The sequence below is a fragment of the Malus sylvestris genome, chromosome 4, assembly GCF_916048215.2.
Source record: "Malus sylvestris chromosome 4, drMalSylv7.2, whole genome shotgun sequence".
NCBI classification, from domain to species: Eukaryota; Viridiplantae; Streptophyta; class Magnoliopsida; order Rosales; family Rosaceae; genus Malus; species Malus sylvestris.
This window is the reverse complement of record NC_062263.1, coordinates 23,872,807-23,884,198: the sequence shown is the minus strand read 5'-3', so window position 1 is coordinate 23,884,198 and position 11,392 is coordinate 23,872,807. Positions and strand designations below refer to the sequence as shown.

At 39.0% G+C, this 11,392-nt stretch overlaps 1 protein-coding gene and 1 pseudogene across 1 annotated transcript; one reads left to right on the top strand and one right to left on the bottom strand.

Moving 5' to 3' along the window:
- Nucleotides 1-6,366, top strand: LOC126618243 (receptor-like protein 35; annotated as a pseudogene).
- A 1,755-nt stretch (nucleotides 6,367-8,121) lies between these two features.
- On the bottom strand, nucleotides 8,122-10,943 carry LOC126618600 (pyruvate decarboxylase 2-like). The gene is made up of 6 exons (XM_050286715.1): nucleotides 10,382-10,943; nucleotides 10,034-10,197; nucleotides 9,281-9,931; nucleotides 9,076-9,193; nucleotides 8,640-8,828; nucleotides 8,122-8,527 (listed from the first exon to the last, which is right to left on the bottom strand). The coding sequence occupies exons 1-6, from the start codon at nucleotides 10,901-10,903 to the stop codon at nucleotides 8,357-8,359; spliced, it is 1,815 nt and encodes a 604-aa protein (XP_050142672.1). The 5' UTR covers nucleotides 10,904-10,943; the 3' UTR covers nucleotides 8,122-8,356.
- Nucleotides 10,944-11,392: the final 449 nt, after the last annotated feature.

The window sequence follows — 11,392 nt, the reverse complement described above, 5'->3', positions numbered from 1 at the left end:
ATGAAGTTTCTCATTGGTCTCAATGAACCCTATGCTGCAGTTCGTGAGCAAATTTTACTTATGGATCCCCTTCCCGCTGTCAACAAGGCTTTCTTACTCATTATTCAAGATGAGAAGCAGAGAGCAGACTCAACACATGCTTCTCGAAGATCCTCAATCACAGATGCAATAGCTTTCACCGTGTGGGACAACATGCGAAACTCTGGTAGGAATTTTTCTCCTAAAAATCCTCATCTTAAATGTGATCATTGTGATGCAACCAAACACACTTCAGATACCTGTCGAGCACACCTCAAATGCGACTACTGTAATTGGAGGGGTCACACCATTGATCAATGTCGCAAACTGAAAAAAGCAAAGGATAACAACGATAGGGGAGATTATCAAGATCGCAGGGGTTCCAACTCCAAGGTTAATCATGTTGACATCAAGCCAATACCTTCAGCAACATCTCATTTGTCATGCAGTCTCACTTCCGAGCAATATCACAACCTGCTTGCATTCCTTGATACATCTAACTCCACACCAATCATGTCGGTACCACCTCTCATATGAATGATTTCTCAGGTAGAGTTTTGTGTGCTTCTGCTTTCAATGAGGGAAGGAACTGGATCTTTGATATCGGTGCCACAGACCACATGGTTTGCTCACCGAGTTTAATGACTACAAGCATTCTAGTTTCCAATTGACAAGTGCACCTACCCAATCATGCACTTGCAGATGTCACATTTATTAGCATAGTTTGTTTCTTAAATGATCTTGTCTTTCACAACGTGCTTTGTGTTCCATCATTTAAACTAAATTTAATTTATGTCAGCAAGGTTACTAATACCTCATTTTGTTTTGTCATCTTCATTGATAAAATGTGTCTACTTCAGGGCCAACAATCGGGGAAGATGATTGGGACAAAAACTGAACTAGCAAGACTCTACTACCTTGATAATGTGACAAAAATCGGGTGCAATTCAGTATCAGTTGTTCCTTCTTCTCCTTAACTTTGGCATCAATGTCTTGGCCACCTTTCCAACAGGCTATCTCTCCTTGCATTAAGAACTTAAATTTTTGCAGTATTGATGATTGTTTGATTTGTCCATTAGCCAAACAAACACATGCTCATTTTCCTTTGAGTTCTATTAATACAAATGCACCTTTTGAGTTAATTCATGTTGACATTTTGGGAGGTTACCATGTTCCCACTATCACTGGGGCACAATATTCCCTAACTATTGTGGATGATTTCTCACGTTGCACATGGGTTTATTTAATGAATCACAAATCGGATGCACGATCATATCTCATCACATTCATCAACCTTGTTGAAACACAATTTTCCACACGAGTTAAAGTTCTTTGCAGCGATAACAGTCCATAATTTTTTATGACACAATTTTTCTCAGATAAGGGAATTATACATCAAACAAGTTGTGTCTCTTCTCCACAACAAAACGGAGTAGTAGAGCGCAAACACCGTCACTTGCTCAATGTTGCTAGAGCCTTACTTTTTTCAATCTCATCTTCCCAAGAAATTTTGGGGTGATGCAATCTTCACTGCCACGTATCTCATAAATAGGACTCCCACTTCTCTTCTTCATGGCAAATCACCCTATGAAATACTCTATCACAAGCAGCCAGCTTATGCACATTTAGGAGTGTTTGGTTGTTTATGTTTCGCTTCCACACACCACCATCGTTCTGCCAAATTTGATGCAAAAGCGACTTGTTGTCTCTTTCTTAGCTATTCATATGGCACTAAGGGTTATCGGGTTTACGACCTTCAAACGGGTAAAATATTTATTTCTCGTGATGTTATTTTCCATGAAAATGTGTTTCCTTTTTCATCTTCCTTTGTAGTTTCACCTTTTGTTCTTCCACATGCTCAAGATACTAACTTTGATGACACCATCATTCATCACTCCATTCCACCGGAGCAGGATTCAATCGACCCGTCGCCTTCTTCGCCGGTAAGTCCTGCTTTAGTTCTTTCTCCCATTATTTAAAGATCACCACCACGTCTTAAACGACCCACTCATGCACCCGGTTATCTTCAACAATATCACATTGACGTCAACCTTCCTTTTCAATCCATCCCTTCATCTCACTCGGCATTGGCCAAAGCAACATGTACTTCTTATCCTTTGTCTGATGTACTCATATATGATCCTTTATTTGCTCAACACTGTGTTTTCACCACTTCCACTTCAGCTGCCATAGAACCCAATTCATTCTCACAGGCTATATGCGACCCCCAATGATGTTTAGCCATGGAACAAGAATTGGTAGCCCTTGCTGCGAATAGGATGTGGTCTCTTAAACCGTTGCCCCTGGAAAGAAACCGGTTGGATGTAAGTGGGTCTACAAATCAAATTTCAATTTGATGGATCCATTGAGCGACATAAAGCATGCTTGGTCGCCAAAGGTTATAGCTAAATTGAAGGCTTAGACTATCGCAAGACTTTTGCTTCGGTTGCAAAACTAACTACAGTTCGCCTTCTCCTTGCCATGCCTCAGTCCAACAATGCCTCCACCAACTTGACTTCAACAACACATTTCTCCATGATGATCTTGAAGAAGATGCCTACATGTCTTTGCCTCCTGGTTTCGGACGAAATGGGGAGACACGAGTTTGTAAACTTCATAAATCTTTGTATGGGCTTAAGCAAGCCTTCCGTCAATGGTTTATCAAACTCTCTTGTGCTCATAGAAAGGCTGGTTATCAACAATCCAATGCAAAGTATTCATTGTTCGTCTGAAACCATGCTTGTAAATTCACTGCCCTCTTTTTTTATGTTGATGATATTATCTTGGCAGGGAATGACATACAAGCAATTAAGATTACCAAGTCTTTTCATATGAAGCAATTCAAGTTGAAAGATCTTGGGCAATTAAAATATTTTTTGGGCATCGAAATTGCTCACTCTATTAAGGGGAACACCCTTTCCATGCAAAAATATGCCCTTGAAATACTTGAGGATGCATGTTACCTTGGCGTGAAACCAGCCACCTCTCCCATGGAGCAAAGCTTATTACTCAGGAATGACGAAAAAACTGCATTACTGATCATTCTTCTTATCGACGACTTGTTGGGAGACTAATCTACCTGACGATCACGCACCTTGATTTGGTCTATAATGTCCACATTCTTAGTCAATTTATGGAGAAGCCTCGAACTCCACACTTGGAGGCAACCCACCGAGTTTTGCAATACGTTAAGTATACACCAGGGCAAGGTATTTTTCTCTCTGCAAGAAGTCCAATTCAACTGAATGCTTTTTGTGATGCGAATTGGGCCAGATGTCGTGACACAGGTCGTTCTACCACCAAATACTGTGTATTTCTTGGAGAATCCTTAATCTCCTAGAAAAGCAAAAAACAAAACACCGTGTCACATTCTAGTGCAGAGGCAGAGTATCGTTCAATGGCTGCAACTTGTTGTGAAGTCACTTGGCTGAAATATGTTTTACAAGACTTGGGTATCAAACATAAACATCTAGTCAAGTTATATTGCGATAATCAAGCAGCACTTCACATCGCTTCGAATTTGGTCTTTCACGAAAGAACCAAACACATAGAAATTGACTGCCACCTTGTACGAGAAAATGTTCAAAGTGGAATGATCAGGACATCTCACATTTCAACCATGAAACAACCAGCCGACATCTTCACAAAGTCACCGAGCTTTTACCAGTTCACAACTTTGCTTTGCAAGTTAGGAATAGTCAACATCCATTCCAACTTGAGGGGGAGTGTTGAGTAAAGCAAAGTCTGTCATCAGTCCCTTGATTTAAGGAGTCCATCTCCTAGATTATTGTACAGTCATCTCAGATTGCTTTTCATCCACATAGGATTCTAACTCACGTAATAGCTTGTATATGACTTAATTCCAGGATCTTGATTGATCCATGTATCTGTATAAGTCTCTCTTTGTACCAATTACTCTTTTCTTCATGAAAACCATTCACACAGAATAAAAGGTTTTACAAATTGAATAGCAACAACAACTCCGACCCAATTCCAGGATTCTTTGCCAACTTTTCAAACCTGACTTCCTTGAATCTTAGTTATTGTGGTTTGCAAGGAACATTTCCGACCGAAATCTTTCAGGTACGTGCTCTACAAACTATTGACCTTTCCTCTAATTTGGAACTTTACAGTTCCTTGCCAGAATTTCGCTACAGCAGATTTCTTCGATCATTGGTTTTGAGCGAGACAATCTTTTCAGGGTTACTGCAAACTATTGACCTTTCTTATAATCCGGAACTTCATGGTTCCTTACCAGAATTATGCAACGATGGATCTCATAGGTCATTGGTTCTAAGTCGGACAAGCTTTTAAGGGTTACTGCGAAACACTCGGAGGGACTAATGGTCTAGTGAATGTTAAGTTGGACTAAAATTTCCTCAGCGGGAGTATTCTTTCATCTAACTTTTCTCCTCCCATGTTTGAATTGCCATCACTTTGGGGAAAATCGATTCTCTGGTCAACTCCCTAATTTTTGTAACGTCTCTTCCAACTCGTTTGCCTTCGATTTGAGTTTCAACAATTTGGAATGACCAGTACCAGTGTCTGTCTTTAGTTTTCAAAACCTTAAACAACTTTTTCTTACTTCGAACATTTCAGTAGCTTTCCTTCCAATGTTAGTTCTAAACAGCCACCTTTTTGTACCTTGATATTTCCCACAATAGCTTAGTAATTAACAATACTCGAACAAGTTCCTCACATTTGTTGTTCTTCCTTCAAGTAGACAACTTGGATTAGGTTCCAACAAGTTGAGAACATTACCAGATTTCTTGAGAATTCAAACCTATCTACGAAAGTTGGACTTTTCGAAAAACCAAGTTCAAGGCCAAGTTCCCAATTGGATTTGGGGGCTCAGTCATCTTTACGATCTAAATCTTTCTTGTAACGCCTTGGTAAGTCTTGAAAGTCCTTTAATCAAATCTACATCACGGGTGAACATCCTTGACCTTCATTCAAACCAACTTAAGGGGCCTATCCTACTTTTCCTACCACGTGCGGTTTATATGGATTGCTTGAGCGCTCGAGTGTACCGTCTAACATCTGTTATGTTCTTACTTGTCCCGTTTCTGATTTTCTTGGTTCCACTTGTGTTCTTGTCTCTTTCAAGCAAGAACTTGCATGGGCTCATTCCAGCATCAATATGCAATGCAAATGAATTGATCATTCTTGATTTGTCGAATAATTCTTTGAGTGGTAGGATTCCCCAATGCCTGGGTGCAATGAGCAATCTTAGAGTTACTCAATTTAAAGAGAAACAACCTTACGGGAACTATTTCTAATTTTGAATTTCCTGAAACCAGTGACTTGAAAACTTTAGAGCTCAATCGAAATCAAATACAAGGTCAATTTCCAAAGTCGTCAGCCAGCTGCAAACGTTCACAAGTTCTAAAACTTGATAGCAATCGGATGACAAATACATTCCCATGCTTTTTGAAGAACGTCTCCACCTTGCGTGTCCTTGCTTTGCAGTCCAACAACTTCTACGGGGCATTGGATGTTCAGAGACAAATGGCACCTGGCGAGTGCTTCAAATCCTAGACCTGGCTTACAACAATTTCAGTGGTGAAGTAACGAGAGTAGCCTTGACAACGTGAAGGACAATGATGGTAACTAAGATGATTCCCTATCGACAGTTGATTTCCAAGAAAATCCACACACTGCTGGAGGACCTAGAATTTCTTATGAGCATGCTATAACAGTTACCGGCAAAGGTTTAGAGATGGATTTGGTAAAGATTCTGACAGTCTATACCTTGATTGACTTCTCATGCAACAATTTTAGTGACCAATACCTGAGGAAGTGGGAGAATTCAAGTCATTGTATTTCCTAAACAAGTAATGCATCCACAAGGGAAATCCCATCGTCATTTGGGAAAATGAGACAGCTCGAGTCCTTAGACCTATCACAAAACAAGCTAAGCGGGCAAATTCCATCGTAGTTGACAAAGCTTACTTTTCTTTTGTTCTTGAATCTCTCAAACAATCAATTGGTCGGCAGCATCCCAACTAATACTCAGTTTTCAACATTTCAAAAAGCCTCCTTTACCGGAAACAAAGGATTATGGGGGCCTCCGTTGACGGTGGACAACGAAGTAGGATCATCATCACCACCACCAGCATTAAATGGAAGTAAACAAAATTCTGGAGATGAGATTGACTAAGATCTTATTAGTATCGAAATTGGATTCGCATTTGGGTTTGGAGTTGTCGTTGGCTCACTTGTGTTGTGCAAGAGATGGAGTGTAAATGGTATTACGAAGCCATGTATAAGATCCTTGTTAATGTGTTTCCTCAGCTTGAAGAAAGAAAAGGACGTCACCGAAGACATGTTCACATAAATCAAAGGTGAAGTTGAAATGGCTTTGAGGTATCTTAAGATCCAAGAAACAAAGAAGTGTGCTCTCTGCTTTCACCTTTTAAGTGAATTATACTAGCTCTGGTTAGTTTTGTAATAATGTATAATGTATTTTCTGCTTTATTTTCAATAAACTTCCAGCAAAACTTAAAAAAAAAATGAAAATTCTAGCAACTGAAAAACAAGAGCCCAACTAACTTCTCTCTAATTGTATGATGACATGGATGCACCGCCTCGTATTACGGGCATACTAAAAAATTTCTCCACAAACTTGTCAACCGTAAGATTGTTAGTATCTCTAAAAAATTAAAATTGGGAAACATGTTGGCATTAGGAAAATTTATATTTTGTCTTTGAACTTTCGCTATAATATATAACCGATTCTTGAACGAAAAATTTCTTGATTAAGGTTCTTGAATTTAACAAACATGCACTATTTTTGTCCATGTCGCTAATTTTCATTAAGATTTCTTAATATAATAATTTGTCATCCATGTCCGTTTCATATATCTAAATATGTGATCATGAATTAAATCTAAACTAAACTGAAGTTTAGGATCAATATTAGGATGAAGGGAAATACTAAACAGACTCTTTTAAAAATTGAATTATGTACTCTTCGACATCATATATTTTGACAAAAATTTTATATCCACATCATAAAATATTACGCTAAAAATATTTAGTTGCGGATGGTTCATAAAAAGTTCCGACCCTTTCACTTAGGGTGAAAGTTCAGAGGTAAACTGTCGTTTTATATTCTTGTCATACAATCATGTCGACAAACAACATGGCGAAAAAACCAACGATGTCGGTGCACATTTTGTTATAGTTTTCTTTTGTCCTTTCCTTCTCATAACGCAATGAAAAAGTACCAAGACAGCATTATACCACTCCATCAGTACAAAATTGACAATTAATTTAATCAGAAATTACATAACATTGACATTCCAATATATTATATCAGTTGGAAAATAAAACATATTTATTATTAAATTAATAGTTTAGGTAATGTTGGACATTCACATTACATTTAAGGGAACTTTAACGAAAAGCACCCGGTACTGTTCACTTTAACGAAAAACCACATTTTTACACTAAAAAGTCAATCCTGGTACTATTCACTTTACCCTTTATTTTGTCCTTATCATTAAAACTCAAAATTTTCAAGCCCTTTTCATTAGTTTTCTTTACATTTAAATTATAAATATAGTTAATAATCAAATTATTATTTAAATATTAATTAACGTATTTATTTTTTAAAGAAAACTAATGAAAATGACTTAAAAACTTTGAGTTTTAACGATAAGGACAAAATAAAGGGTAAAGTGAATAGTACCAGAATTGACTTTTTAATATAAAAATGTAGGTTTTCGTTAAAATGAACAGTACCTAGAGCTTTTCGTTAAAGTTCCCTATTTTTTATTAGTGCATTACATAGTTTGTAAATATGATTTAAAAACTTAGCCTACCAGCATTACACTTAGTTACAAATTACAATCAATAATGTTGTTTCTCAAACAAGCGGATTTGTCAAGAATACTTATTTTCACTCAGTTAGTTTTGATTAGATACCCACCATACTTATTTTCACTCGGTTAGTTTCTCAAACAAGCGGATTTGTCAATAATACTTATTCACATAACATGCCTAATAATATTATTGTATCGCGTCATCTAATAAAAAGTACGCACATGTCAAGTAAAAAAGATTCACACGTAACACGTAAAAAGACATACTGAGAGTCAAACTTGAAATGCAAGTTTTTGCATTAATATGTAATACGCAAACTAGATCACATAAACTAATTAAAAAAATGAGAAGATACTCGTAATTCAAAGGGGAATGTACTTAAGAAACCCCTTTTCATGGAAAAATATTAAAAACAAAACATAAGAAACCCTTCACAAGAAGGAACAAATACTAATTTTTTTTCTTCTTCCAGATCGAATGACGTTGATGAAAGGAAATGAGATGGAAGACTTTACTGAGGGTTGGGTGGGCGGCTGTTGGCAGCAGAAACCCTAGACCCCCACTCAAGCAACTCTTTGCTGGTGTCATCCTTGTGGGCTATCACCTCAATGAAGCACAAGCTATCCTTCTTCGCCCCGGTTGCAGTCTCAATCGCTTCAATCAGCTCCTCTTCGCAACGGACCTGCAGAATTTACAGATTCGGTTACAAGGCGTTTTACGATCCAGGAAACCCTTTGATTGATTAGTTGGAACAGATTAAGGAGACTGTTAGAATGCATTAACCAACTAATTACCTTGGTTGTCCAGCACTTGCCCTCCCCGTTGTGGATGGCATCAACTAGTCCAGTGTAGTTCCAGTTCTTGATCACATTGTAGGGTCCGTCATGGATCTCCACCTCAATTGTGTATCCGCCGTTGTTTATCAGGAAGATGATGTTCTTCTGCCCATTTCGGATCATGGTGGACACATCTTGAACAGTCACCTATTAGGCATTGAAACAACGAAAGCATAAAAACATGAACGAAACGTCCGCTCAAAATTAGTGAGTGAAAAATGGAAAAGTTCAAAAAAGCTCTTTCAAATACAATGCATAATTTAAATTAAATTCAAAAGACGGGCGATTGAAGAAATATTATGCCGCAAATCCGATAATGTTAACCGAGAAAATTTAATAAGGTTCCTAACGGGTACTTTACAATTTACTGCTAGAGAAAAAGAACTAAATGTACCTGGAAACTCCCATCGCCGATGAAAGCAATCACACGCTTCTCAGGAACAGCTTGAGCATACCCAAGAGTTGCTCCAACTGACCAACCAATTGATCCATACTGCATTTGGAACTCATACCTGCAAACCCAATTTCAACTTCCCAATTGAATAAAAAACCAGAACATAGAAAGAAATATGAAAAACCGCATTCTCTCCTTGGCTTACCCGCAACCAGCCGGCAATTTCAGTTTCTGGCAGTTAAACCATGAGTCCCCTGTCTCAGCAATCACAGCAGTTTCACTTGACAGCATATTCTGGATGTGGTGGAACAGAACATTAACCCTCAAAGGTTCTTTCGGTGCAGACTTTAGAGGGTGTCCGTTGGGAACAAAGATCCTGCTGTAGTTCTCATGAGCAGTTTTGTTGTGCTTGAGCCTCTTTGCCAGAGCTCGGAGGAAATCCTTCATGAGAACACAACCAAATGAAGGGCCATTTGCTATGGTCACGCGATCAGGCTGCACCACAATTGCTTTCTCTTTCTTGAGAAGCAGAGAGTATCCAACAGAGCTGTAGTCATTGAAAATCGGTCCAGCAAACAAGTATGCATCTGCAGACTCCACAATCTCGGCGCAAAAGGCAGTGCTCACAGCACCCCAGTATGTTCCAATGAAATGGGGGTGGTGCTCTGGCACAAGCCCCTTTGCAGATGGCATGACAGCCAGAGGATAACCACTAGCATCAGCTAGTTCAACAAAGGCATCGCCAGCATGTGCAACTCGAAGTTTAGGCCCCCCAACCATAACCGGCTTCACTGCCTTGTTCAAGAACTCTGCAGCTGCCTCCACGGCAGCCTCTAAGCCCAAATGATTGCTCAATCTGCAGACCAAAACAAACAAATATATAAATTTCACACCTAAAAAGTTACAAAACATTTCCAGACACTTCAACTAAATGGAACAGAAACCAGAAAATCTGTACCTTGGAGACAATGAGAACGGAACAGGATCCCGGCTAAAAGTAGGATGAGGAATTCCAGCCAAGTTGCAGCTTATGCTGATATAAACAGGCTTGCTTTCTTTCAAGGCGGTTGAAATTGCGGTATCAATCATTTCATGAGCATCTTCCAGATTATTTACCATAGCCTAGTAAAAACCCACCATATGAAAATTAGCAAACTTTCAAAACGAACCAAAAAGGAGCAAAACAATACCAAATTTAGCAAAACCAAACTCACTACAAATCTTTCGCAAAACTCATCAATAACCCAACATAAATATTCAAAATAAAAAATAAATTAAAAAACCAAAATCTTGATTTCATGCAAACCTGATAGCAAGTGACGGTCTGGAAGCATGTCAGCTCTTGGCTAAAATCCGGTAACCCAATAGTGTGGTGAAGAATCCTGTGCGTCCCGTAATCGTTCGAGTTGGGTCCTCCAACTATACAAATCAATGGAAGATTCTCACTGTAAGCTCCGGCGATAGCATTGAGAACACTGAGCCCACCCACAGTGAAAGTAACAACACACGCCCCGACTCCCCGCGACCGAGCGTAGCCGTCAGCAGCGTACCCGGCGTTGAGTTCGTTGCAGCAGCCGATGTTGGTGAGCCCGGGCTCGGCGATGAGGTGGTCGAGGAGGGTCAAGTTAAAGTCACCGGGGACAGTGAACACGTCAGTGACGCCGATTTGGACGAGGCGGCGGGCGATGTGGCGACCCAGAGTGGCGTCAGAGGAGTTGACGGTGGAGGGGGCAGTGCTTTGGATTGCCGAAGCGGCGCCGTTAGGGAGGCTGCCGACGTTGGTGCACGCCGGCTTGCAAACGTCGAGGGAACCGATTTTGGTATCCATGGGATTTATGGAATTTGGTTTGGGAAAATGGTTTGGAAGGAGGTGAGTTTTTATAGGGGAAGTGAGAGGAAGATACTAGGGGCGTTTTTTTTCATGAGAGACGGCGTTTGGACCGTTGCAGTCGGTTCTATATACTGGGTGAATGAGTGGCGCGCAAGTATTATAATATTAATTTTTGGTTCAAAAATCTTAGATGGGAAAGGACAGAGATATTTCTAATTATCCAATTATAACTCTCTAATGTTTTTTCTCCTTAAATATCCTACTTACTAAACCTTGATGTTGATTTGTATTATGGAAGAAATTACTTTGTTAATAAAATATTACCTTTTGTAATGTGTGTTATGCTTAGTATATTAATATCACTCAAATTATAATCCTAATTTTTTCTTTAATGATCCTACTAAGGCTTGATTTTGTTTGTATTCTAAAATAAGTCATTTTTGCTATAAAATATACCTACCTTGTGTAATGTGTGTTATGCTTAGC

Bases quoted from the DNA above. Each gene is read 5' to 3' on its own strand.
- LOC126618600 (XM_050286715.1), bottom strand. From the start codon at position 10,903: ATGGATACCAAAATCGGTTCCCTCGACGTTTGCAAGCCGGCGTGCACC. The intron at 8,829-9,075 runs GTACATTTAGTT...AATGCCTAATAG, and splicing joins TCGGCGATGGGAGTTTCCAG to GTGACTGTTCAAGATGTGTC. The intron at 8,528-8,639 runs GTAATTAGTTGG...TAAATTCTGCAG, and splicing joins GCAAGTGCTGGACAACCAAG to GTCCGTTGCGAAGAGGAGCT.